General features: G+C 37.2%; 1 protein-coding gene across 1 annotated transcript in view; it reads left to right on the forward strand.

Moving 5' to 3' along the window:
* The window catches only part of TMCC3 (transmembrane and coiled-coil domain family 3), a 259,710-nt gene extending 233,906 nt beyond the window's left edge, over positions 1-25,804 (forward strand). Inside the window, exon 4 of the mRNA XM_053716895.1 lies at positions 24,047-25,804. Coding sequence (XP_053572870.1) covers positions 24,047-24,337 — 291 coding nt within the window. The 3' untranslated portion in view covers positions 24,338-25,804. The remainder of the gene's footprint in view (positions 1-24,046) is intronic.
* The last annotated feature ends 236 nt before the right edge of the window (positions 25,805-26,040 follow it).

Here is a 26,040-nt window from a genome sequence, read left to right on the forward strand (position 1 = left end):
AATAAAATAAAAATATAGATATAAAAAATCTGTTAACCAAAAAAATGAATTGTATTGTAATCATACAATACAAGACAATATTAGACAAATATGTGCTTAAAAAAAGCTGCCGGCATCTATAACACAGGATTCTAGGAGCATATGAAGTGCAAAACGCTATTATATAGCAGTGCTAAATAGAATCCTAAAAGTATATTTTTTTGATCAGATACAATAAAATGACAACAATAGCACAATATGGGGGGTAGTTATCAAGCCGTCAACCTCAAATACGCTGGAATTCCGCAGCGTATTTGTGGCGAGGCTGATTCGCCTTAGTTATCAAAGGCTAGAGACCGGCAAAAGTAGAATTTTGTGACGTAAACTTCGATCCGCCGGACTCAGTCCGACACAGATCGATTCTTACGTCACTCCAGATGTTCCGCACACAAGTGCGGCACAATCTCACTACTTTTGTTAGTTATCAAATGACTAGCAGGTACGCTCGGCACTTTTACGGCCCAGCGTACCGGGTTTTCAAACCGCCACCCCTGGAGGCGGCGGATCCCATAGGAATCAATGGGAGTCTGACCATAGCGAAAGTACAAGTTCGCTGCTGACAGACATCCCATTGATTTCTATGGGAGCTGTCTGCTCCTAACACCCTAACATGTACCCCGAGTCTAAACACCCCTAATCTGTCCCCCCTACACCGCCGCAACTAAATAAAGTTATTACCCCCTAAACCGCCGCTCCCGGAGCCCACCGCAAGCTACTCTATACATATTAACTCCTAAACTGCCACTCCCGGAGCCCACCGCAACTATAATAAATGTATTAACCCCTAAACCGCCGCTCCCGGAGCCCACCGCAACTATAATAAATGTATTAACCCCTAAACCGCCGCTCCCTGAACCCGCCGCAACCTATATTAAACTTATTAACCCCTAATCTGCCCCCCCCTACACCGTCGCCACCTATAATAAATTTATTAACCCCTATCCTGCCCCCCACTACGCCGCCGCCACTGTAATAAAATTATTAACCCCTAAACCTAAGTCTAACACTAACCCTAACGCCCCCCTAACTTAAATATTAATTAAATAAATCTAAATAATATTTCTATTATTAACTAAATTAATCCTATTTAAAACTAAATACTTACCTTTAAAATAAACCCTAATATAGCTACAATATAAATAATAATTATATTGTATCTATCTTTGGATTTATTTTTATTTTACAGGCAACTTTCAATTTATTTTAACTAGGTACAATAGCTATTAAATAGTTAATAACTATTTAATAGCTTACCTAGCTAAAATAAACTGAAATTTACCTGTAAAATAAATCCTAACCTAAGTAATAATTACACCTAACACTACACTATACTTTAATAAATTATTCCTATTTAAAACTAAATACTTACCTGTAAAATAAACCCTAATATAGCTACAATATAAATAATAATTATATTGTAGCTATCTTAGGATTTATATTTATTTTACAGGTAACTTTGTATTTATTTTAGCTAGTTAGAATAGTTATTAAATAGTTATTAACTATTTAATAACTACCTAGCTAAAAGAAATACAAAATTACCTGTAAAATAAATCCTAACCTAAGTTACAATTAAACCTAACACTATACTATCATTAAATTAATTAAATAAACTACCTACAAATAACTACAATTAAATACAATTACATAAACTAACTAAAGTACAAAAAATAAAAAAAGCTGTTACAAAAAATAAAAAAATAAGTTACAAACATTTTAAAAATATTACAACAATTTTAAGCTACTTACACCTAATCTAAGCCCCCTAATAAAATAACAAACTCCCCCAAAATAAAAAAATGCCCTACCCTATTCTAAATTAAATAAAGTTCAAAGCTCTTTTACCTTACCAGCCCTTAAAAGGGCCATTTGTCGGGGCATGCCCCAAAAAGTTCAGCTCTTTTGCCTGTAAAAGAAAAATACAAACCCCCCCAACATTAAAACCCACCACCCACGTACCCCTAATCTAACCCAAACCCCCCTTACAAAAACCTAACACTAATCCCCTGAAGATCATCCTACCTTGAGTCGTCTTCACTCAGCCGAGCAGCGATGGAACCGAAGTGGACATCCGGAGCGGAAGAAATTAATCCTCCAAGCGGCGCTGAAGAAATCTTCCATCCGATGAAGTCATCATCCAGGCGGCGCTGAAGAAGTCTTCGATCCGGGCGATGTCATCTTCCAAGAGGCGCTGAAGAGGTCTTCTATCCGGGCGATGTCATCTTCCAAGCCGGGTCTTGAATCTTCCTCCCGCCGACGCAGAACATCCTTCTTCACCGACGGACTACGACGAATGAAGGCTCCTTTTAAGGGACGTCATCCAAGATGGCGTCCCCTCAATTCCGATTGGCTGATAGGATTCTATCAGCCAATCGGAATTAAGGTAGGAGAAATCTGCCAATCAGATTGAGCTCGCATTCTATTGGCTGATCGGAACAGCCAATAGAATGCGAGCTCAATCTGATTGGCTGATTCCATCAGCCAATCAGATTTTTCCTACCTTAATTCCGATTGGCTGATAGAATCCTATCAGCCAATCGGAATTGACGGGACGCCATCTTGGATGACGTCCCTTAAAGGAGCCTTCATTCGTCGTAGTCCGTCGGTGAAGAAGGATGTTCCGCGTCGGCGGGAGGAAGATTCAAGTCCCGGCTTGGAAGATGACATCGCCCGGATAGAAGACCTCTTCAGCGCCTCTTGGAAGATGACATCGCCCGGATCGAAGACTTCTTCAGCGCCGCCTGGATGATGACTTCATCGGATGGAAGATTTCTTCAGCGCCGCTTGGAGGATTAACTTCTTCCGCTCCGGATGTCCACTTCGGTTCCATCGCTGCTCGGCTGAGTGAAGACGACTCAAGGTAGGATGATCTTCAGGGGATTAGTGTTAGGTTTTTGTAAGGGGGGTTTGGGTTAGATTAGGGGTATGTGGGTGGTGGGTTTTAATGTTGGGGGGGTTGTATTTTTCTTTTACAGGCAAAAGAGCTGAACTTTTTGGGGCGTGCCCCCACAAATGGCCCTTTTAAGGGCTGGTAAGGTAAAAGAGCTTTGAACTTTATTTAATTTAGAATAGGGTAGGGCATTTTTTATTTTGGGGGGGTTTGTTATTTTATTAGGGGGCTTAGATTAGGTGTAACTAGCTTAAAATTGTTGTAATATTTTTAAAATGTTTGTAACTTATTTTTTTATTTTTTGTAACTTAGCTTTTTTTATTTTTTGTACTTTAGTTAGTTTATGTAATTGTATTTAATTGTAGTTATTTGTAGGTAGTTTATTTAATTAATTTAATGATAGTGTAGTATTAGGTTTAATTGTAACTTAGGTTAGGATTTATTTTACAGGTAATTTTGTATTTCTTTTAGCTAGGTAGTTATTAAATAGTTAATAACTATTTAATAACTATTCTAACTAGCTAAAATAAATACAAAGTTACCTGTAAAATAAATATAAATCCTAAGATAGCTAAAATATAATTATTATTTATATTGTAGCTATATTAGGGTTTATTTTACAGGTAAGTATTTAGTTTTAAATAGGAATAATTTATTAAAGTATAGTGTAGTGTTAGGTGTAATTATAACTTAGGTTAGGGTTTATTTTACAGGTAAATTTCAGTTAATTTTAGCTAGGTAAGCTATTAAATAGTTAATAACTATTTAATAGCTATTGTACCTAGTTAAAATAAATTGAAAGTTGCCTGTAAAATAAAAATAAATCCTAACATAGCTACAATATAATTATTATTTATATTGTAGCTATATTAGGGTTTATTTTAAAGGTAAGTATTTAGTTTTAAATAGGATTAATTTAGTTAATAATAGAAATATTATTTAGATTTATTTAATTAATATTTAAGTTAGGGGGGCGTTAGGCTTAGGGTTAGACTTAGGTTTAGGGGTTAATAATTTTATTACAGTTGCGGCGGTGTAGTGGGGGGCAGGATAGGGGTTAATAAATTTATTATAGGTGACGACGGTGTAGGGGGGGCAGGATAGGGGTTAATAAATTTATTATAGGTGGCGACGGTGTAGGGGGGGCAGGATAGGGGTTAATAGGTTTAATATAGGTTGTGGCGGGTTCAGGGAGCGGCGGTTTAGGGGTTAAACTATTTATTTAGTTGCGGCGAGGTGCGGGATCTGCAGGATAGGGGTTAATAATTTTATTATAGAGGGCGACGTTATAGGGGGGGCAGGATAGGGGTTACTAGGTATACTGTAGGTGGCAGCGGTGTCCGGGAGCGGCGGTTTAGGGGTTAATACATTTATCAGAGTTGCGGCGGGGTCTAGGAGCGGCGTTTTAGGGGTTAATACATTTATAAGAGTTGCGGCAGGGTCTAGGAGCGGCGGTTTAGGGGTTAGTAACTTTATTGAGTTGCGGGAGGCTCCGGGGGCGCCGGTATAGGGATAGAACAGTGTAGTTTAGTGTTAGTGCTTAGTGACAGGCTAGCAATAAAGCTGGGAAAAAGCCGAAGAGCAGCGAGATCGGATGAGTGATAACTCTCACAGTCCGCTGCTCATCGCCCCGCAGCTTTTTGACAGCTTTTTTTGATAACTTAGGCGAACGTATTCAAGGTCCACGGTGGCGAAGGTAGGCGAGCTTAGGCGGGCGTATTGGGCCGGCGAAGGCAGAAAAGTAGACGGCTTGATAACTACCCCCCTATGTATTAAAACATAATAAATAAAAAAAAAAACTTCCATTATTCTGATTTTTTTGTTTTCATTCCCCCCAATTTCCTTTTGTTAACAAATATAGCTATTCCTCTTGGTATCTGTCCTTTGTTAAAACTTGTCTCTCTTGTGCAAGGGTCAAGAGTGTTTTGAGCAACAATGTTTGTAACAATATTATACATATATTTCTCAAGTCATTTGCATGCTTCTGAGGCTACATCAGTATGCTCTAAAGGAAAGGAACTAAGGTATATGAATGCACAGTGAATGGGGTACCGTTGATAAAAGAAATACAATACATTGGGGGGAAATTGCACGTGCAGACTTTATCTTGCAGGTTTTTGGCTATGTCCCTTTAACATATTTTTTTTAATTCCAGCCCAGTAAAATGTTTTTCCCTCTAAACATTGTTCAACATTTTTTATGCTTCCAGCTCCTAATGCATTTGTCACTTACAGTGATAATAAACCCATTTTTTTTTCTTTCGTGATTCAGATAGAGCATGCAATTCTAAGCAACTTTCTAATTTACACTTATTTATAAAAAAAATTCATTCTCTTGCTATCTTTGTTTAAAAAGAAGGAATGTGAAGCTTAGGAGACAGCCCATTTTTTGTTCAGCACCCTGGGTAGCACTTGCGGATTGGTGGCTACATTTAGCCACCAATAAGCAAGTGTAAGCCAGGTTCTGAACCAAAAATGTGCCAGCTTCTAAGCTTTACATTCCTGCTTTTTAAATAAATATAGCAAGAGAATGAATACAAATTGATAATAGGTATACATTAGAAAGTTGCTAAAAAGTGCATGCTCTATCTGAATCACGAAAGAAACAATTTGGGTTTAGTATCCCTTTAAACCAGCATTGATTGCCAAGAATGTCACATCTTTTTGCAATATAATGTGATCGTTGTCATATCAAAATCAATGCCAAATCACCTGAGGAAATTATCTTAAATTCAGTTGACAAAGACAGAGGTTAGCAAGAAGATGAAATTAGCAAGCCAGACTCTTAGCATCAATAACTACATAAATGAAGGAAAAATGGGTATATGTAAAAGTTTAAAGATCTGCACGTTTCCAAGGAGACTGTATTCCTGTATCTTTAGTGAGTTTAGTAAAGGATGAAATTCATGATTGTAATATAATACTCTGAAATGTTCCAATGTATAATAAAGAACGAGTATTTAATTGTCTTACCTAAATCATTTATACAATTTTGTGATTAGTTTTGATGTTTTTTTTTTTTTTTTTAATGTTTGATACCATACAGACTGGTTTCTTGAATGGTACCCTAATGGTACCTGAGTAACAGGTACTCCAGGGGTTAAAGGCACAATAAACACCTTGACATTTATATTTAAAATGTTTAGTTATTCATAGTAAAACAACTTTGCATTATACTTTCATTATTTATTTTGCTCTCTTTGAAAATTGTGGATTTTCTAATTTTCAGAGCTGGAAATGCATGGTGCAGACTTGTCAAGGTTAACCCTGCTACATATATTTCTCTAATTGGCTTAAGCAGATAACTGCAATACAATGCACTTTATACTGACATAATGACTGTGGCTAGCCTTGTGTTCTGCAGACTCAAACCTGGATTGGCTCCTTCAAACAAGGCAAGTGATAGGTGGAGTTTGGCTATTGAAAATCAGTTGCAACAAGCAAGTTGTTGGTTTATTTAAAAACATGTATACTTCGCTGATATGTTATTCTCTAGAAAAACAACAGAAATATCTAGTAGTTGCAATGTGTTTAGTATCCCTGTGTTTAGTATCCCTTTTAAAAAGAGAGTATATAACAAGAAATGATAGTCATTGTGCCAAGTAATTACCACCATGAAATGTTCCAGGTAAAGTGGACCACTTTGCAAAAGTGTCACTGTGAAAGTAGCCAGAATATTATTGTATATTTGTATCTGTAAAATCGTACAGCTTTGAGAATGCAGGGGCACCAAGTGTAGACAGCGATGTCTTATGAATACCTCCCAATATTTGTGGCTGGGTATCAGGGACTCAAAATGGTGAGGGACCCCCATCAACCTCCTATGGGTGGAGTTGTGTTGGGAGGGGTGTGTTGTAATAGGTGGTTAGAGGGCGGGATTTTGAGTGTGTCTGGTTGTCAGTGGGTGTGTGTTTGGGCAATTCATTGGTGTGTGTGGGTGCTCTATGGGTTGGTTAAAGGAAATTCTGCAAATGGGGACATATGACTGACTCAGAGGGACAGCAGGACAGAGCTCAGAATCAAGGACTGTCACTCACAAATAGGAACAGTTTGGAGGTCTGCTTATGGCAAATACTTTTGTGCACATAGTACCATCAGAAAAATTGTACAGTGCTGTAGTCAGAAAGGTAATAGTTGTTTTACTTTTTAGAACCCAAAAACCAGACCAAAGATGAAGGCAGAGAAGATTGTGACTTGCTGGCTGGGAAAAATAAATAATTTCAATAATGGCGGATTTGGAATTCCAGATTTCAGTATATGCACCTGTATAGTAACATTAATTTGTTTACAGAGGCACAAGAGGAACAGTCATAAAATACTTGCATGCGTATTACCTCTGTACACTTTTTTTGTATTTTCAATTAGGAATAGAGAACATTAAAATAATCCCTTAAACAAAATACAGTATCCCACAAAAGTGAGTACACCCCTCACATTTTTGTAAATATTTTAATATATATTTCTTTCATGTAATTAACAAGAGTCCATGAGCTAGTGACGTATGGGATATACATTCCTACCAGGAGGGGCAAAGTTTCCCAAACCTTAAAATGCCTATAAATACACCCCTCACCACACCCACAAATCAGTTTTACAAACTTTGCCTCCAAGGGAGGTGGTGAAGTAAGTTTGTGCTAGATTCTACGTTGATATGCGCTCCGCAGCAAGTTGGAGCCCGGTTTTCCTCTCAGCGTGCAGTGAATGTCAGAGGGATGTGAAGAGAGTATTGCCTATTGAATGCAGTGATCTCCTTCTACGGGGTCTATTTCATAAGGTTCTCTGTTATCGGTCGTAGAGATTCATCTCTTACCTCCCTTTTCAGATCGACGATATACTCTTATATTTACCATTACCTCTACTGATTCTCGTTTCAGTACTGGTTTGGCTTTCTACAAACATGTAGATGAGTGTCCTGGGGTAAGTAAGTCTTATTTTCTGTGACACTCTAAGCTATGGTTGGGCACTTTATTTATAAAGTTCTAAATATATGTATTCAAACATTTATTTGCCTTGACTCAGAATGTTCAACTTTCCTTATTTTCAGACAGTCAGTTTCATATTTTGGATTATGCATTGAATTATCATATTTTTCTTACCTCAAAAATTTGACTTTTTTCCCTGTGGGCTGTTAGGCTCGCGGGGGCTGAAAATGCTTCATTTTATTGCGTCATTCTTGGCGCGGACTTTTTTGGCGCAAAAATTCTTTTCCGTTTCCGGCGTCATACGTGTCGCCGGAAGTTGCGTCATTTTTTGACGTTATTTTGCGCCAAAAATGTCGGCGTTCCGGATGTGGCGTCATTTTTGGCGCCAAAAGCATTTAGGCGCCAAATAATGTGGGCGTCTTATTTGGCGCTAAAAAATATGGGCGTCGCTTTTGTCTCCACATTATTTCAGTCTCATTTTTCATTTGCTTCTGGTTGCTAGAAGCTTGATATTTGGCATTCTTTCCCATTCCTGAAACTGTCTTATAAGGAATTTGATCTATTTTGCTTTATATATATGTTGTTTTTTCTCTTACATATTGCAAGATGTCTCACGTTGCATCTGAGCCAGAAGATACTACAGGAAAATCACTGCCTGCTGGATCTACCAAAGCTAAGTGTATCTGCTGTAAACTTTTGGTAGCTATTCCTCCAGCTGTTGTTTGTAATAATTGTCATGACAAACTTGTTAAAGCAGATAATATTTCCTTTAGTAATGTACCATTGCCTGTTGCAGTTCCCTCAACATCTAAGGTGCAGAATGTTCCTGATAACATAAGAGATTTTGTTTCTGAATCCATAAAGAAGGCTTTGTCTGTTATTTCTCCTTCTAGTAAACGTAAAAAGTCTTTTAAATCTTCTCTCTCTACAGATGAATTTTTAAATGAACACCATCATTCTGATTCTTTTGACTCTTCTGGTTCAGAGGATTCTATCTCAGAGATTGGTGCTGATAAATCTTCATATTTATTTAAGATGGAATTTATTCGCTCTTTACTTAAACACGTTTTAAGCAATTATATCCTGTTCCGCCTGACAGGTTAGAATTTTGGGACAAAATCCCTAAAGTTGATGGGGCTATTTCTACCCTTGCTAAACGTACTACCATTCCTACGTCAGATGGTACCTCGTTTAAGGATCCTTTAGATAGAAAAATTGAATCTTTTCTAAGAAAAGCTTATCTGTGTTCAGGTAATCTTCTTAGACCTGCTATATCATTGGCTGATGTTGCTGCAGCTTCAACTTTTTGGTTGGAAACTCTAGCGCAACAAGTATCAAATCGTGATTCTCATGATATTATTATTCTTCTCCAGCATGCTAATAATTTTATCTGTGATGCCATTTTTGATATTATTAGAGTTGATGTTAGGTTTATGTCTCTGGCTATCTTAGCCAGAAGAGCTTTATGGCTTAAGACTTGGAATGCTGATATGGCTTCTAAATCAACTCTACTTGCCATTTCTTTCCAGGGAAACAAATTATTTGGTTCTCAGTTGGATTCTATTATTTCAACTGTTACTGGTGGGAAAGGAACTTTTTTACCACAGGATAAAAAATCTAAGGGTAAAAACAGGGCTAACAATCGTTTTCGTTCTTTTCGTTTCAACAAAGAACAAAAGCCTGATCCTTCGTCCTAAGGAGCAGTTTCAGTTTGGAAACCATCTCCAGTCTGGAATAAATCCAAGCCTGCTAGAAAGGCAAAGCCTGCTTCTAAGTTCACTTGAAGGTACGGCCCTCATTCCAGTTCAGCTGGTAGGGGGCAGGTTACGTTTTTTCAAATCAATTTGGATCAATTCTGTTCACAATCTTTGGATTCAGAACATTGTTTCAGAAGGGTACAGAATTGGTTTCAAGATGAGACCTCCTGCAAAGAGATTTTTTCTTTCCGTGTCCCAGTAAATCCAGTGAAAGCTCAAGCATTTCTGAATTGTGTTTCAGATCTAGAGTTGGCTGGAGTAATTATGCCAGTTCCAGTTCCGGAACAGGGGATGGGGTTTTATTCAAATCTCTTCATTGTACCAAAGAAGGAGAATTCCTTCAGACCAGTTCTGGATCTAAAATTATTGAATCGTTATGTAAGGATACCAACGTTCAAGATGGTAACTGTAAGGACTATATTGCCTTTTGTTCAGCAAGGGAATTATATGTCCACAATAGATTTACAGGATGCATATCTGCATATTCCGATTCATCCAGATCATTATCAGTTCCTGAGATTCTCTTTTCTAGACAAGCATTACCAATTTGTGGCTCTACCGTTTGGCCTTGCTACAGCTCCAAGAATTTTCACAAAGATTCTCGGTGCCCTTCTGTCTGTAATCAGAGAACAGGGTATTGTGGTATTTCCTTATTTGGACGATATCTTGGTACTTGCTCAGTCTTTACATTTAGCAGAGTCTCATACGAATCGACTTGTGTTGTTTCTTCAAGATCATGGTTGGAGGATCAATTTACCAAAAAGTTCTTTGATTCCTCAAACAAGGGTAACCTTTCTGGGTTTCCAGATAGATTCAGTGTCCATGACTCTGTCTTTAACAGACAAGAGACGTCTAAAATTGATTACAGCTTGTCGAAACCTTCAGTCTCAATCATTCCCTTCGGTAGCCTTATGCATGGAAATTCTAGGTCTTATGACTGCTGCATCGGACGCGATCCCCTTTGCTCGTTTTCACATGCGACCTCTTCAGCTCTGTATGCTGAACCAATGGTGCAGGGATTACACGAAGATATATCAATTAATATCTTTAAAACCGATTGTTCGACACTCTCTAACGTGGTGGACAGATCACCATCGTTTAATTCAGGGGGCTTCTTTTGTTCTTCCGACCTGGACTGTAATTTCAACAGATGCAAGTCTCACAGGTTGGGGAGCTGTGTGGGGATCTCTGACGGCACAAGGAGTTTGGGAATCTCAGGAGGTGAGATTACCGATCAATATTTTGGAACTCCGTGCGATTTTCAGAGCTCTTCAGTTTTGGCCTCTTCTGAAGAGAGAATCGTTCATTTGTTTTCAGACAGACAATGTCACAACTGTGGCATACATCAATCATCAAGGAGGGACTCACAGTCCTCTGGCTATGAAAGAAGTATCTCGAATTTTGGTTTGGGCGGAATCCAGCTCCTGTCTAATCTATGCGGTTCATATCCCAGGTGTAGACAATTGGGAAGCGGATTATCTCAGTCGCCAAACGTTGCATCCGGGCGAATGGTCTCTTCACCCAGAGGTATTTCTTCAGATTGTTCAAATGTGGGGGCTCCCAGAGATAGATCTGATGGCCTCTCATCTAAACAAGAAACTTCCCAGGTATCTGTCCAGATCCCGGGATCCTCAGGCGGAGGCAGTGGATGCATTATCACTTCCTTGGAAGTATCATCCTGCCTATATCTTTCCGCCTCTAGTTCTTCTTCCAAGAGTAATCTCCAAGATTCTGAGGGAATGCTCGTTTGTTCTGCTAATAGCTCCGGCATGGCCTCACAGGTTTTGGTATGCGGATCTTGTCCGGATGGCATCTTGCCAACCATGGACTCTTCCGTTAAGACCGGACCTTCTGTCGCAAGGTCCTTTTTTTCCATCCGGATCTGAAATCCTTAAATTTAAAGGTATGGAGATTGAACGCTTGATTCTTGGTCAAAGAGGTTTCTCTGACTCCGTGATTAATACTATGTTACAGGCTCGTAAATCTGTATCTCGAGAGATATATTATAGAGTCTGGAAGACTTATATTTCTTGGTGTCTTTCTCATCATTTTTCTTGGCATTCTTTTAGAATACCGAGAATTTTACAGTTTCTTCAGGATGGTTTAGATAAGGGTTTGTCCGCAAGTTCTTTGAAAGGACAAATCTCCGCTCTTTCTGTTCTTTTTCACAGAAAGATTGCTATTCTTCCTGATATTCATTGTTTTGTACAAGCTTTGGTTCGTATAAAACCTGTCATTAAGTCAATTTCTCCTCCTTGGAGTTTGAATTTGGTTCTGGGAGCTCTTCAAGCTCCTCCGTTTGAACCTATGCATTCATTGGACATTAAATTACTTTCTTGGAAAGTTTTGTTCCTTTTGGCCATCTCTTCTGCTAGAAGAGTTTCAGAATTATCTGCTCTTTCTTGTGAGTCTCCTTTTCTGATTTTTCATCAGGATAAGGCGGTGTTGCGAACTTCTTTTGAATTTTTACCTAAAGTTGTGAATTCCAACAACATTAGTAGAGAAATTGTGGTTCCTTCATTATGTCCTAATCCTAAGAATTCTAAGGAGAAATCGTTGCATTCTTTAAGCTTCTGCCATTTCTTTGGCATCTTGGTTGAAATCTTTAATTCATCTTGCCTATGTTGAGTCGGGTAAAATTCCGCCTCAGAGAATTACAGCTCATTCTACTAGGTCAGTATCTACTTCCTGGGCGTTTAGGAATGAAGCTTCGGTTGACCAGATCTGCAAAGCAGCAACTTGGTCCTCTTTGCATACTTTTACTAAATTCTACCATTTTGATGTATTTTCTTCTTCTGAAGCAGTTTTTGGTAGAAAAGTTCTTCAGGCAGCGGTTTCAGTTTGAATCTTCTGCTTATGTTTTTCGTTAAACTTTATTTTGGGTGTGGATTATTTTCAGCAGGAATTGGCTGTTTTTATTTTATCCCTCCCTCTCTAGTGACTCTTGTGTGGAAAGATCCACATCTTGGGTAGTCATTATCCCATACGTCACTAGCTCATGGACTCTTGTTAATTACATGAAAGAAAACATAATTTATGTAAGAACTTACCTGATAAATTCATTTCTTTCATATTAACAAGAGTCCATGAGGCCCACCCTTTTTTGTGGTGGTTATGATTTTTTTGTATAAAGCACAATTATTCCAATTCCTTATTTTATATGCTTCGCACTTTTTTTCTTATCACCCCACTTCTTGGCTATTCGTTAAACTGATTTGTGGGTGTGGTGAGGGGTGTATTTATAGGCATTTTAAGGTTTGGGAAACTTTGCCCCTCCTGGTAGGAATGTATATCCCATACGTCACTAGCTCATGGACTCTTGTTAATATGAAAGAAATGAATTTATCAGGTAAGTTCTTACATAAATTATGTTTTTTATGTGAGAACTCTGAAGAAATGACACTTTGCTGCAATGTAAAGTAGTGAGTGTACAGCCTGTATAACAGTGTACATTTTCTGTCCCCTCAAAATAACTCAATAGACAGCCATTAATGTCTAAACTGTTGGCAACAAAATTGAGTACACCCCTAAGTGGAAATGTCCAAATTTGGCAATTAGCAATTTTGCCTCCCCGGTGTCATATGACTCGTTAGAGTTACAACGTATCAGGTGTGAATGGGGAGCAGGTGTGTTAAATTTGGTGTTATTGCTCTCACACTCTCTCATACTGGTCACTGGAAGTTCAACATGGCACCTCATGGCAAAGAACTCTCTGAGGATCTGAAAAAAAGAATTGTTGCTATACATAAAGATGGCCTAGGCTATAAGAAGAGTGCCAAGACCCTGAAACTGAGCTGCAGCACGGTGGGCAAAACCATACAGCGGTTTCACAGGACAGGTTCCACTCAGAACAGGCCTCGTCATGGTCGACCATAAAAGTTGAGTGCACGTGCTCAGTGTCATATCCAGAGGTTGTCTTTGGGAAATAGATGTATGAGTTCTGCCAACATTGCTGCACAGGTTGATGGGGTGGGGGGTCAGCCTATCAGTGCTCAGAACATATGCTGCACACTGCATTAAATTGGTCTGCATGAACGAAGCCTCTTCAAAAGATGATGCTCAAGAAAGCCTGCAAACAGTTTGCTGAAGACAAGCAGACTGGATCCATGTCCTGTAGTCCGATGAGACCAAGATAAACTTATTTGGTTCAGATGGTGTCACGCGTGTGTGTCGGCAACCAAAACCCCCAAACACACCTCCAAGATGGCCACTGCCTTGCTAAAGAAGCTGAGGGTAAAGGTGATGGACTGGCCAAGCATGTCTCTAGACCTAAACCCTATTAAGCTTCTGTGGGGCATCCTCAAACGGAAGGTGGGGGAGCGCAAGTTTTCAAACATCTGCCAGCTCTGTGATGTCATCATGGAGGAGTGGAAGAGGACTCCAGTGGCAACCTGTGAAGCTCTGGTGAACTCCATGCCCAAGAGGGTTAAGGCAGTGCTGGGAAAATAATGGTGGCTACACAAAGTATTGACACTTTGGGCCCAATTTGGATATTTACACTTAGGGGTGTACTCACTTTTGTTGCCAACGGTTTAGACAATAATGGCTGTGTGCTGAGCTATTTTGAGATGACTGCAAATTTACACTGTTATACAGGCTGTACACTCACTACTTTACATTGTAGGAAAGTGTCATTTCTTCAGTGTTGTCACATGAAAAGATATAATAAAATATTTACATGTGAGGGGTGTACTCACTTTTGCGGGATACTGTATATATTTTTGTTCTGGATTGATCAAAAACAGATTTGTCATGGTCTATAAAATACATAGGCCTAGATTACAAGTGGAGCGGAAAATTGCGCTTTTGCAAATGTGATATTTGTGCTCCACTAATTAATACAAGTGCACGCAAATGTGTGCTGGTATTAAAAGTTAAGCACAATGTGAATGCGACCTTGAAGCTTTGCGCTCACGAGAACGCACTTCCATAGCCTCCAATGGGAACCTCGTTTTCACACATGGTAAAGATTCTAGCACAGCACAGGGGGTATATGAATTTATACATATATATTTATGTCTATATCACATATTAACACATAAATATATACTATATATATGTATGTATATAATCATATTTATTTACAGTAAAAACACAGTACCCATGTGTATGTAAAGGCATTTTTTTAGTGCCGTTTCTTTTTCTTATACTTATATTTTGTAAAGTTATTATAAGATTCAACAACAAAAAAAAAGTTATGCAACCAAGGATTGTATTAAACTATACTTTTTATATACTGTACCTATATTGAATCACTTGAGCTATGCTGTAATCCCTTGATGCCCGATTTAAGACCAGCACCAAAAGTGTTGTCGTTCATAGTTGTTTTTGTCTCTCTATCTCTCCGAATTTATACAGAGATCTCTCTCCGGATGACTTATTCCTGTCCTCCTTCTATTAATATTAAAGGGACATAAAACCGCAAACTTTTCTTTTATTATTAAGATAGAGCATACAATTTTAAACAATTTTCCAATTTATTTATTTTAACAACATTTTTGTTTTCTTATTATCCTTTGTTGAAAAGCAGTAAGGCAAGTTCAGGAGTGTGCACGCGTCTGCAGCACTATATGGCAGCAGTTTTGCAACAATGTTGTACATTAGCAAGAGCACTAGATGGCAGCACTATTTCCTGTCATGTAGTGCTCCAGTCATGTGCACACTACATATCTAAATATTTTTTCACCAAAGAATAACAAGAGAACAAAGCAAATTGATAATAAAAGTAAATTGGAAACCTTTTTTAAAATTGTATTCTTTATCTGAATCATGAAAGATTTTTTGGGGTTTTTTATGTCACATGCAGTGGGTTTGTATGTATATATGAAATATATATAAGTGTGTGTGTGTATCTTTTGATTAAAAACATAATTTATCTAAGAACTTACCTGATAAATTCATTTCTTTCATATTAGCAAGAGTCCATGAGCTAGTGACGTATGGGATATACATTCCTACCAGGAGGGGCAAAGTTTCCCAAACCTCAAAATGCCTATAAATACACCCCTCACCACACCCACAAATCAGTTTAACGAATAGCCAAGAAGTGGGGTGATAAGAAAAAAGTGCGAAAGCATAAAAAATAAGGAATTGGAATAATTGTGCTTTATACAAAAAAATCATAACCACCTCAAAAAAGGGTGGGCCTCATGGACTCTTGCTAATATGAAAGAAATGAATTTATCAGGTAAGTAAGTAAATTATGTTTTCTTTCATGTAATTAGCAAGAGTCCATGAGCTAGTGACGTATGGGATAATGAATACCCAAGATGTGGATCTTCCACTCAAGAGTCACTAGAGAGGGAGGGATAAAATAAAGACAGCCATATTCCGCTGAAAAATAATCCACACCCCAAAATAAAGTTTAAATCTTATAATGAAAAAAACTGAAATTATAAGCAGAAGAATCAAACTGAAACAGCTGCCTGAAGTACTTTTCTACAAAAAACTGCTTCAGAAGAAGAAAACACATCAAAATGGTAGAATTTAGTAAAAGTATGCAAAGAAGACCAAGTTGCTGCTTTGCAAATCTGATCAACCGAAGCTTCATTCCTAAATGCCCAGGAAGTAGAGACTGACCTAGTCGAATGAGCTGTAATCCTTTGAGGCGGAGTTCTACCCGACTCGACATAAGCATGATGAATTAAGGATTTTAACCAAGATGCCAAAGAAATGGCAGAAGCCTTTTGACCTTTCCTAGAACCAGAAAAGATAACAAATAGACTAGAAGTCTTTCGTAAATCTTTAGTAGCTTCAACATAATATTTCAAAGCTCTAACTACATCCAAAGAATGCAACGATCTTTCCTTAGAGTTCTTAGGATTAGGACACAACGAAGGAACCACAATTTCTCTACTAATGTTGTTAGAATTCACAACCTTAGGTAAAAATTTAAATGAAGTTCGCAAAACCGCCTTATCCTGATGAAAAATCAGAAAAGGAGACTCACAAGAAAGAGCAGATAATTCAGAAACTCTTCTAGCAGAAGAGATGGCCAAAAGAAACAAAACTTTCCAAGAAAGTAATTTAATATCCAGCGAATGCATAGGTTCAAACGGAGGAGCTTGAAGAGCCCCCAGAACCAAATTCAAACTCCAAGGAGGAGAAATTGACTTAATGACAGGTTTTTATATGAACCAAAACCTGTACAAAACAATGAATATCAGGAAGATTAGCAATCTTTCTGTGAAAAAGAACAGAGCAGAGATTTGTCCTTTCAAGGAACTTGCAGACAAACCTTTATCCAAACCATCCTGAAGAAACTGTAAAATTATAGGAATTCTAAAAGAATGCCAAGAAAAATGATGAGAAGAACACCAAGAAATGTAAGTCTTCCAGACTCGATAATATATCTTCCTAGACACAGATTTACGAGCCTGTAACATAGTATTAATGACGGAGTCATTAAGGAACAATACTTTTCCAAGAAAGTAATTTAATGTACAGAAAATGCATAGTTTCAAACGGATAAGCCTGTAAAGCCCTCAGCACCAAATTGAGACTCCAAAGAGGAGAGATTGAATTAATGACAGGCTTGATATGGACCAAAGCCTGTACAACACAATGAATATCAGGATGATTAGCAATCTTTCTGTGAAAAAAGGAACAGAAAGAGTAGAGATTTGTCCTAATAAAGAACTGAAGACAAAACCTTATCCAAACTAACCTTAAAAAATAATAAAATTCTATGAATTTTAAAAGAATGACAAGAAAAGTAGGTCTTCCAGACTCAATATAAATCTTTCTAGAGACAGATTTATGAGCCTGAAACATAGTATTAATCAATGAGTCAGAAAAACCTCTATGACTAAAAACCAAGCGTTCAAACTCCATCCCTTCAAATTTAATGATTTGAGATCCTGATGGAAAAAATGGCCTTGAGAAAGAAAAGGTCTGGTTTAAACGGAGGTGTCCAACGTTGGCAACTGGCCATCTGAATGAGATTCGTATACCAAAACCTGAGAGGCCATGCTGGAGCTACCAGCATAACAAACAAATACTCCATAAGAATTTTGGAAGAAGAACTAGAGGCGGAAAGAAATAGGCAAAAAGATAATTCCAAAGAAATGTCAATGCATACACTACTTCCGCCTGAAGATTCCCGGACCTTAATAGGCCCCTGGGAAGTTCTCTATTGAGATGAGATGAAAAACATATCTGGGTAAGAGAGACCATTCTCCCGGAAGAAAAGCTTGATTAACAGAGATAATCCGCTTCCCAAATATCTATACCTGGGATAAAAACCACAGCATTTAGATAGGAGCTGGATTTAGCCCAAGCTAATATCCGAGACACTTCTGTCACAACCTAAGGACTGATAGTCCTACTCTGATGATTGACATACACCATAGTAGTGATATTGTTTGAAAAACATTAAACGTCTCTTCTTCAAAAAGAAACAAACTGAAAAAAACTCTGAGAAAGCACAGAGTTCTAAAATATCAAATGGTAATCTTGCCTCCTGAGATTTCCAAACCCCTTGTGCTGACAGAGATCCTCAGACAGCCTCCCAACCAAAAAGACTCGCATCTGTAGAGATCATGGTCCAGGTTGAAAGAAACTAAGAGACCTGTAGAACTAAATGATGGTGATCTTAACCACCAAATCAAGAGAGATAAATATTAGGATTTGAAGATTTAAAATGCGAAATCCTAGAATCCCTGCACCATAATTCAGCATAAAAGACTGAAAAGGTTCTTTCTATTGAAAATGAGCAAAGGGAATTAAATCCAATGCTGTGGCCATAAGACCTAAAACTTCTATGCATATATAGCAACTGAAAGAAATAATAGAGACTAAAGGTACCGACAAACGGAACACAATAAAATTGTCCCTTGTCTGATAGAGACAAAGACAGAGACACAAATATCTGGAAACCTAAAAAGGTGACCCTTGTGAGAGGAATCAAGAGCTTTTGAAAAAAAGATCCTCTAACTATGTCCTGAAGAGCAAAGTGAATCATATGAGATTCCGCATCCTCAGAAAATAATCTGAATGAAAACAGAAAAATGAAAATATGCATATATTGTATCTAATGAAAACAAATAATGCTATCACTGACCAAAAGGCAGAATAGTTTGAATAAAACTCCAAAACCTAGTTCCCAAAAATGGAACTGGAAGAAATATCCCTGAAGATTCCAGGTCTGAGCAGCGCTTGAACCCCATGGGTGCCCAGCCATGCTTCAACAGTACCCAAAATATATAGGACCGAAACACACTTAAAGAAAGTGTTAGCCTTACTGGAATAAAATCAAAGAAATTTGGACCGAATAGAACCAAATAAATTTCAAAAAAGTCTTAACCTGCCCCTTGCCAGCCAAGCTGGAATACGGCACGTACATCGCAATATTAGGGAGCTGATTTTGAACTGAAAAATTTCCAATTATAAACAAGTTACTTGGGAAAGAATTCAGGAATTTGTTTCTTAATAAGAACAACCAAACTAGTATAAGCTTAATGTTTTAGTCTTAGAACTTAATCTTGAAGCCCAGAGTAACAGTTAAGAATTGAATCCAATTATAAAACAAATAATTGATTATCTTAGAACAAAAGAAATATGGATTTTATAAAAATCACAAAATTCTTCTAGCTAAAATAGCTAAAGACATAGATTAACCCTCATTTGCGAAAATATTCAATAAAATGAAGACACAAATGAAATTATTAGCATGATAGTTCAGTTTAAAGGAACAGACAATACAGTGGACTTGCATAATCAATAAATGCAAAATAATAAGACAAATGCAACAGCACCTAGTCTAGTAAATGTTGTCCCTTAACAATGCTAAAATAAATCATAATCTGATACTTGATCTTAAAGTAAACAGAACAAAAATGAAGCAATTGCAAAATCCAAATAAATCACAGGACCAAGAAAAGTACCTGAAACTAAATAATTTTCCATAAATAAGATACAACCATCTAAAGGAAAATAAATACTATTTTGCTATAGAAACAATAGCATAATTAGTAGGAGTAGAGAGAGCCCCAAAAAATTGGAGACCCCTCCAAATTGAATTTAACTGCTGGCAAAGAATATAGTTTAAAACCTTTGAAGAAGGAATAAAAGAAAATTCTCAGCCTATTCCATTCCCTAGTATGGGGAATTGGAAAGAAAACCTCTGAAAACACAGAAGAATAAATAAGCAGAAATAGTGTCAGCTAGTCTTAAAGAACTAGTTACCTTAATATCCAAAATAATCAACACCTTTTCAACAAAGAACAAATGTACTTTAATAAAAAAATAATAAAAAAGTAGATTTGTTAGTGTCAATATCTGATGAAGAAAATTCTGAAAGAGAAAAAACATCATCAGAGAAGGATAAATCAGTATGTTGTTGGTCATTTGAAACTTCAATAATTAAAAAAGAAGTGAAAAAGACCTAAAAAAATTTTATTAGAAGGCACGAAGTCAGACAAAGCCTTTAAAATAGAATCAGAAAAATATTTCTAAATATTTCTTGTACATAAGATGTAAGAATGGCAATATATAAAGCATAAATACTAATGAATTCTGCATGTAAAAGTATATCATAATAACTTATTACAAACCATAGCTAAAGATAAACATTTATAACAGAACTGAAACTCAGTTAAGCGTTTTTCCAGAAGTGGCTTCTGATTCAGGGTCAATCTGAGACATCTTGCAATATGTAATAGAAAAAACAACATATAAAGCAAAATTGATCAAATTCCTTAAATGACAGTTTCAGGAATGGGAAAAAATGCCAATGAACAAGCTTCTAGCAACCAGAAGCAATAAACAATGAGACTTAAATATTGTGGAGACAACAATGACGCTCAAATTTTTTAGCGCCAAAAAAGCCGTCCACATTATTTGGCGCCTAAATGCTTTTGGCGCCAAAAATGACTCCATATCCGGTAATGCCGACATTTTTTGGCGCAAAAACGTCAAAAAAATGACGCAACTTCCGGCAACACGTATGCCGCCGGAAATGACAAGAAAATTTTTGCACCAAGAAAGTCCGCGCCAAGAATGACGCAATAAAATTAAGCATTTTCAGCCCCCGCGAGCCTAACAGCCCACAGGAAAAAAGTCAAATTTTAAGGTAAGAAAAAATTGATTTATTCATATGCATTATCCCAAATATGAAACTGACTGTCTGAAATAAGGAACGTTGAACAACCTGAATCAAGGCAAATAAATGTTTAAACACAAATATTTAGAACTTTATATAAAAGTGCCCAACCATAGCTTAGAGTGTCACAAAAATAAGACTTACTTACCCCAGGACACTCATCTACATGTAGTAGAAAGCCAAACCAGTACTGAAACGAGAATCAGTAGAGGAAATGGTATATATAAGAGTATATCGTCGATCTGAAAAGGGAGGTAAGAGATGAATCTCTACGACCGATAACAGAGAACCTATGAAATAGACCCCGTAGAAGGAGATAATTGAATTCAAATAGGCAATACTCTCTTCACATCCCTCTGACATTCACTGCACGCTGAGAGGAAAACCGGGCTCCAGCCTGCTGCGAAGCGCATATCAACGAAGAATCTAGCACAAACTTACTTCACCACCTCCATGGGAGGCAAAGTTTGTAAAACTGATTTGTGGGTGTGGCGAGGGGTGTATTTATAGGCATTTTGAGGTTTGGGAAACTTTGCCCCTCCTGGTAGGAATGTATATCCCATACGTCACTAGCTCATGGACTCTTGCTAATTACATGAAAGAAATAACTGTTTACTAGCAAATGAAAAAAAGAAATAGTGTTATCCATAGGGAAATGTAACATACATATTAACATAGTAACATAGTAGATGAGGTTAAAAGAAGACACAAGTCCATCAGGTTCAACATATGCAGAGATTACCTGATTTATACGAAAGAAGCCTACCCATTTAACACAAGTAATCATATCCCTGAATTCCCTTTTTTTAGCCAGAAAAGTAGCTAAGCCATTTTTAAATTGATCTAAGGTATTGGCATTCACCGCCTCCTTAGGCAAGGTGATCCACAATTCAATTGCTCTTAATGCGAAAAAATGTTTACGTTGCTGGAGATTAAAGGGATAGTAAACCCCCAAATTTTATTTTATGATTCAGATAGAACATGCAATTTGAAACAACTTTCCAATTGAATTCTATTATCAAATTTTCTTCATTCTCTTGTTATCCATTGCTGAAAAGACATCATTGCACTACTGACAGGAAGCTGAAAATATCTATTTAGCCAATCACAAGAGACAAATGTGTGCAGGCACCAATTAGCAGCAGCTCCCACTAGTGTATGATATGTGCATATTCATTTTTTAACAAGGGATACTAAGAGAGAGAAGCACATTTGAAAATAGAAGTGCATTTAAAGTGTCTTAAAATTACATGCTCTATCTGAATCGTGCAAGTTTAATTTTGACTTTCCTATCCCTTTAAATCTTTCTTTTCCTCTAGCTTTAAACTTTGACCTCTTGTCACAAACAACTGCTTTGGAATAAACAGCACTTCTGCCAGCTCTGTATATTTGCCTTATATATATATTTACATAAAGTAATCATATCACCTCTCAAGCTCTAAACAGACCAAGTTTGGCTAACGTATCTTCATAGTTTAAATACTCCATTCTCCTTATTAGTTTTGTGGCCCTTTTCTGAACTTTTTTTTAATTCTGCAATGTCCCTTTGTAAAATTGGTCCCCAGAACTGGTACCGTCCATACTCAGTGAGGTCTTATCAGAAATTTATACAGTGACATAATTATGCTTTCCTCCCTTTCATCTATTCCTGTTTTAATACATGTTAGTATTTCATTAGCCTAAGAAGCCGCTGTCTTCCATTGCACACTAATTTTTAGCTTGCTATTTATACTGATCTGCCACAACATTAAAACCACTGATAGGTGAAGTGAATAACATTGATTATATTGTAACAACGGCACCTGTCAAGGGGCGAGATATATTAGGCAGTAAGGGAACAGTCACTTCTTGAATTTCATGTGATGGAAGCAGGGAAAATGGGCAAGTGAAAATATGTGAGTGACTTTGACCAGGGCCAAATAGTGATGGCTAGACAACTGGGTGAGAGCATCTCCAAAATGGCAAGTCTTGTGGGGTGTTCCCAGTATGCAGTTGTTAGTACCTACCAAAAGTGGTGCAAGGAAGGACAACCATTGAACTGGTGTCAGGGTCATGGGCGCCCAAGGCTCATTGATGCATATGGGAAGCGAAGGCTAGACCGTCTGGTCCGATCACACAGAAGAGCTACTGTAGCTGAAAAATTAGTGGCCATGATAGAAAGGTGTCAGAACACACAGTGCATCGCAGTTGGCTGTGTACGGGGCTGTGTAGCCGCAGAATGGTCAGAGTGTCCATGATGACACCTGCTTGGTCTTTTAGATCATGTGGATGGCCGGGTGCATGTGCATAGTTTACCTGGGGAAGAGATGGCAGCAGGATGCACTATGGGAAGAAAGCAGGCCAGGGGAGGCAGCCTTATGCTCTGGGCAATGTTGTGCTGGGAAACCTTGGGTCCTGGCATTCATGTGGATGTTACTTTTACACTTACCACGGTTGTAGACCACGTACATCCCTTCATGACAATCATGTTCCCTTATAGCAGTGGCCTCTTTCAGCAGGATAATGCACCCTGCCACACTACAAAAATTGTTCAGAAATGGTTTGAAAAACATGGCAGAGTTCAAGGTGTTGCCTTGGCCTCCAAATTCCCCAGATCTCACTCTGATTAAGCATCTGTGGCATGTGATGGAACAACAAATCCGAACCATGGAGACCTTACCTCGAACTTGCAGGACTTAAAGGATCTGCTGCTAATGTCTCGGTGCCAGATACCACAGGACATGTTCAGAGGTCTTGTGGAGCCCATGCCTCAATGCATCCAAGCTGTTTTGGTAGCACAAGGGGGACTTATATGATAATAGTCAGGTGGTTTTAATGTTGTGGCTGATCAGTGTATATGTAAGTCTAAATCATTTTCCTACTTTGTTTAGCGAAATCTAGTTCTGTTTAAAAAATAGTGTAAATCACTTATTATAGATAAGAAAATACAACTCATCCCTAGCATGTTCTAAGACTGGACTTTCCAACTTCTTGTCATTGTATGCCATTTTTGTATAAATTTACATCTTGGATTGCCATAAGCTTTAAAAATCTACTATAAAAGGATCAGCATTTTCTGTACTTCAGTGTAACGCTTCAATTAATTACCATTTTTCTTCCAACCTGTCCCACTTTGAGTAGAGTAAATTAAAAAATACAAATTGAAATTCAGTCTGTGACTTTAGAGTACAAAACATACTTGAAGGCACATGTTGGACAGCACTGCTATGATATTAGTTGGTAATTGTTTAATAAATTATATTGGATAATAAAATGTAATTTTGATCAAACACAAATTACTTAAAATATTTATTAACCTTTAAAGATATTTATTTTGTTTTTTTCTCTCTGTTTCCTAGGAAGCATTAGAATCGTGCCAGACACGGGTGTCTAAACTGGAGCTTCACCAACAAGATCAACTAGCTGTGCAGACAGAAGCTGTAAATGCCAAAGTTCTCCTGGGCAAATGTATAAACATACTCCTGGCCCTTATTACTGTCATCCTGGTGTGCGTCTCTACTATCGCAAAGTTCACAGCTCCTATGATGAGAAGTCGATTTCATATAATCTTCACATTCTTCGCAGTGACATTATTTGCAATACTTTGCAAAAATTGGGATAATATAGAACAAATAATCATGTCAAGATGAACCCAGTGGACTTTTTACAATTTAGAACTTTATGGACTCAAACCCTCTTGAAGTGTAATTAGCCACTTTTCTAGAAAGTATTTCCCAATCTGTTGCTTTGTTCTATTTGATCATTTTTCTAATGCTCACAATGCTTTACGTTGCCTTAAAATCGCAGATTTCTTTCTTTCCCCAAATGAGAAGAAATGTGGGTTTTAAACACTTATAAAAGAACAGTCTCATCTACAACACAAGTGTCCAGGGGATTTCACTTGGCATATAAGACTTTCATCTACCAAAGCTTTTCTTGATTCTCAAACTTTTTAAAGCTGAAATCTTTATGGAGTCACTTAGAGTTAAAAGAACAAATCTGATGGAATTGTGTTGTATATACTTTAACTGTACATTATTTTTTATTTTTTCCTTTCCATTCACATGTTTTATGTTTTCACATGTTAGGAGCTTGTATAGGTTCAGAAGCTTTTAAAATACTACACAGAGTTAAATGGTGTTTCTAGTGGCAAGTTTATCCCTTTATGCTGTAAAATAGTCAATATAAACATTGAAAGAAGGATTTGGGGATAAAAAGAAGGAAACAAGCTTCGAACACTAACCACATATTTAATAAGGGTATAGGATGGGTGATACAGTGGAAATATATTTATTTTAAACACAAGAAAATATATAATTACTGGTTCCAAAATAAATATTTTTTTCATAGAAATTTGCATAGTGATGAGTTTCATTTGCTTGTATTAAAAAGGTTAATTAGCAAAGAACAACTTTCTTAAAGTACAATGACGTAACGTGACAATATGTAAACCGCAAAAGAGGGTTACAAAAATCTGCATTAAAGGGACAGTGTAACATAAAGTTTTCTCATTAATGTGTCTGCAATAACTTATTATACCAGCTACAGGGATAAAAAAGGTATGGGCAATTGGTCATTTGGGTAAATTGTTGTATATGAAATAGCTGTCTCTGCTAATTGAAACCACAAAATAAAATAGGCTGAAAACTTCTAAAGTCTCTATATTAACAAAACAATTATTATTATAATATATTTCTATTGAAGTGAGACCGATATTTAAAGAGGACAACACCACTCACTGGTAATGTAATTTCTTGTAATCATTATTGTTTACATAGCTTTTCTATAACCAGTATTTATGTAATGACAAATAACGTTAAATGGACTATTTTTAAACAATTTAATACTCTCCAGCAGGTAAAATGGATGATTGGGAACATATTAAAAGTGAAGGTAAACTTGAGTGTACTCGCTCGAGTCGGAGGATATAATTTAAAAAATGACTAAGACTTTCATTCATGAAATCTGTAATTTATCCTGATCTTCTTAGATTTTTACAATTTAATGCCGGAACGATAAGGGTATAGGATGGGTGATAAAGTGGAATTTTTTTTTATTTTTCAACATAAGAAAATGTATAATTACTGGTTCCAAAATAAATATTTTTTTCATAGAAATTTGCAAAGTGATGAGTTTCATTTGCTTGTAATAAAATTGGCAAAGAACAACTTTCTTAAAGTAAAATGACGTAACGTGACAATATGTAAACCGCAAAAGAGGGTTACAAAAATCTGCATTAAAGGGACAGTGTAACATAAAGTTTTCTCATTAATGTGTCTGCAATAACTTATTATACCAGCTACAGGGATAAAAAAAGGTATGGGCAATTGGTCATTTGGGTAAATTGTTGTAT

This window comes from Bombina bombina, chromosome 6, assembly GCF_027579735.1.
Source record: "Bombina bombina isolate aBomBom1 chromosome 6, aBomBom1.pri, whole genome shotgun sequence".
Lineage (NCBI taxonomy): Eukaryota > Metazoa > Chordata > Amphibia > Anura > Bombinatoridae > Bombina > Bombina bombina.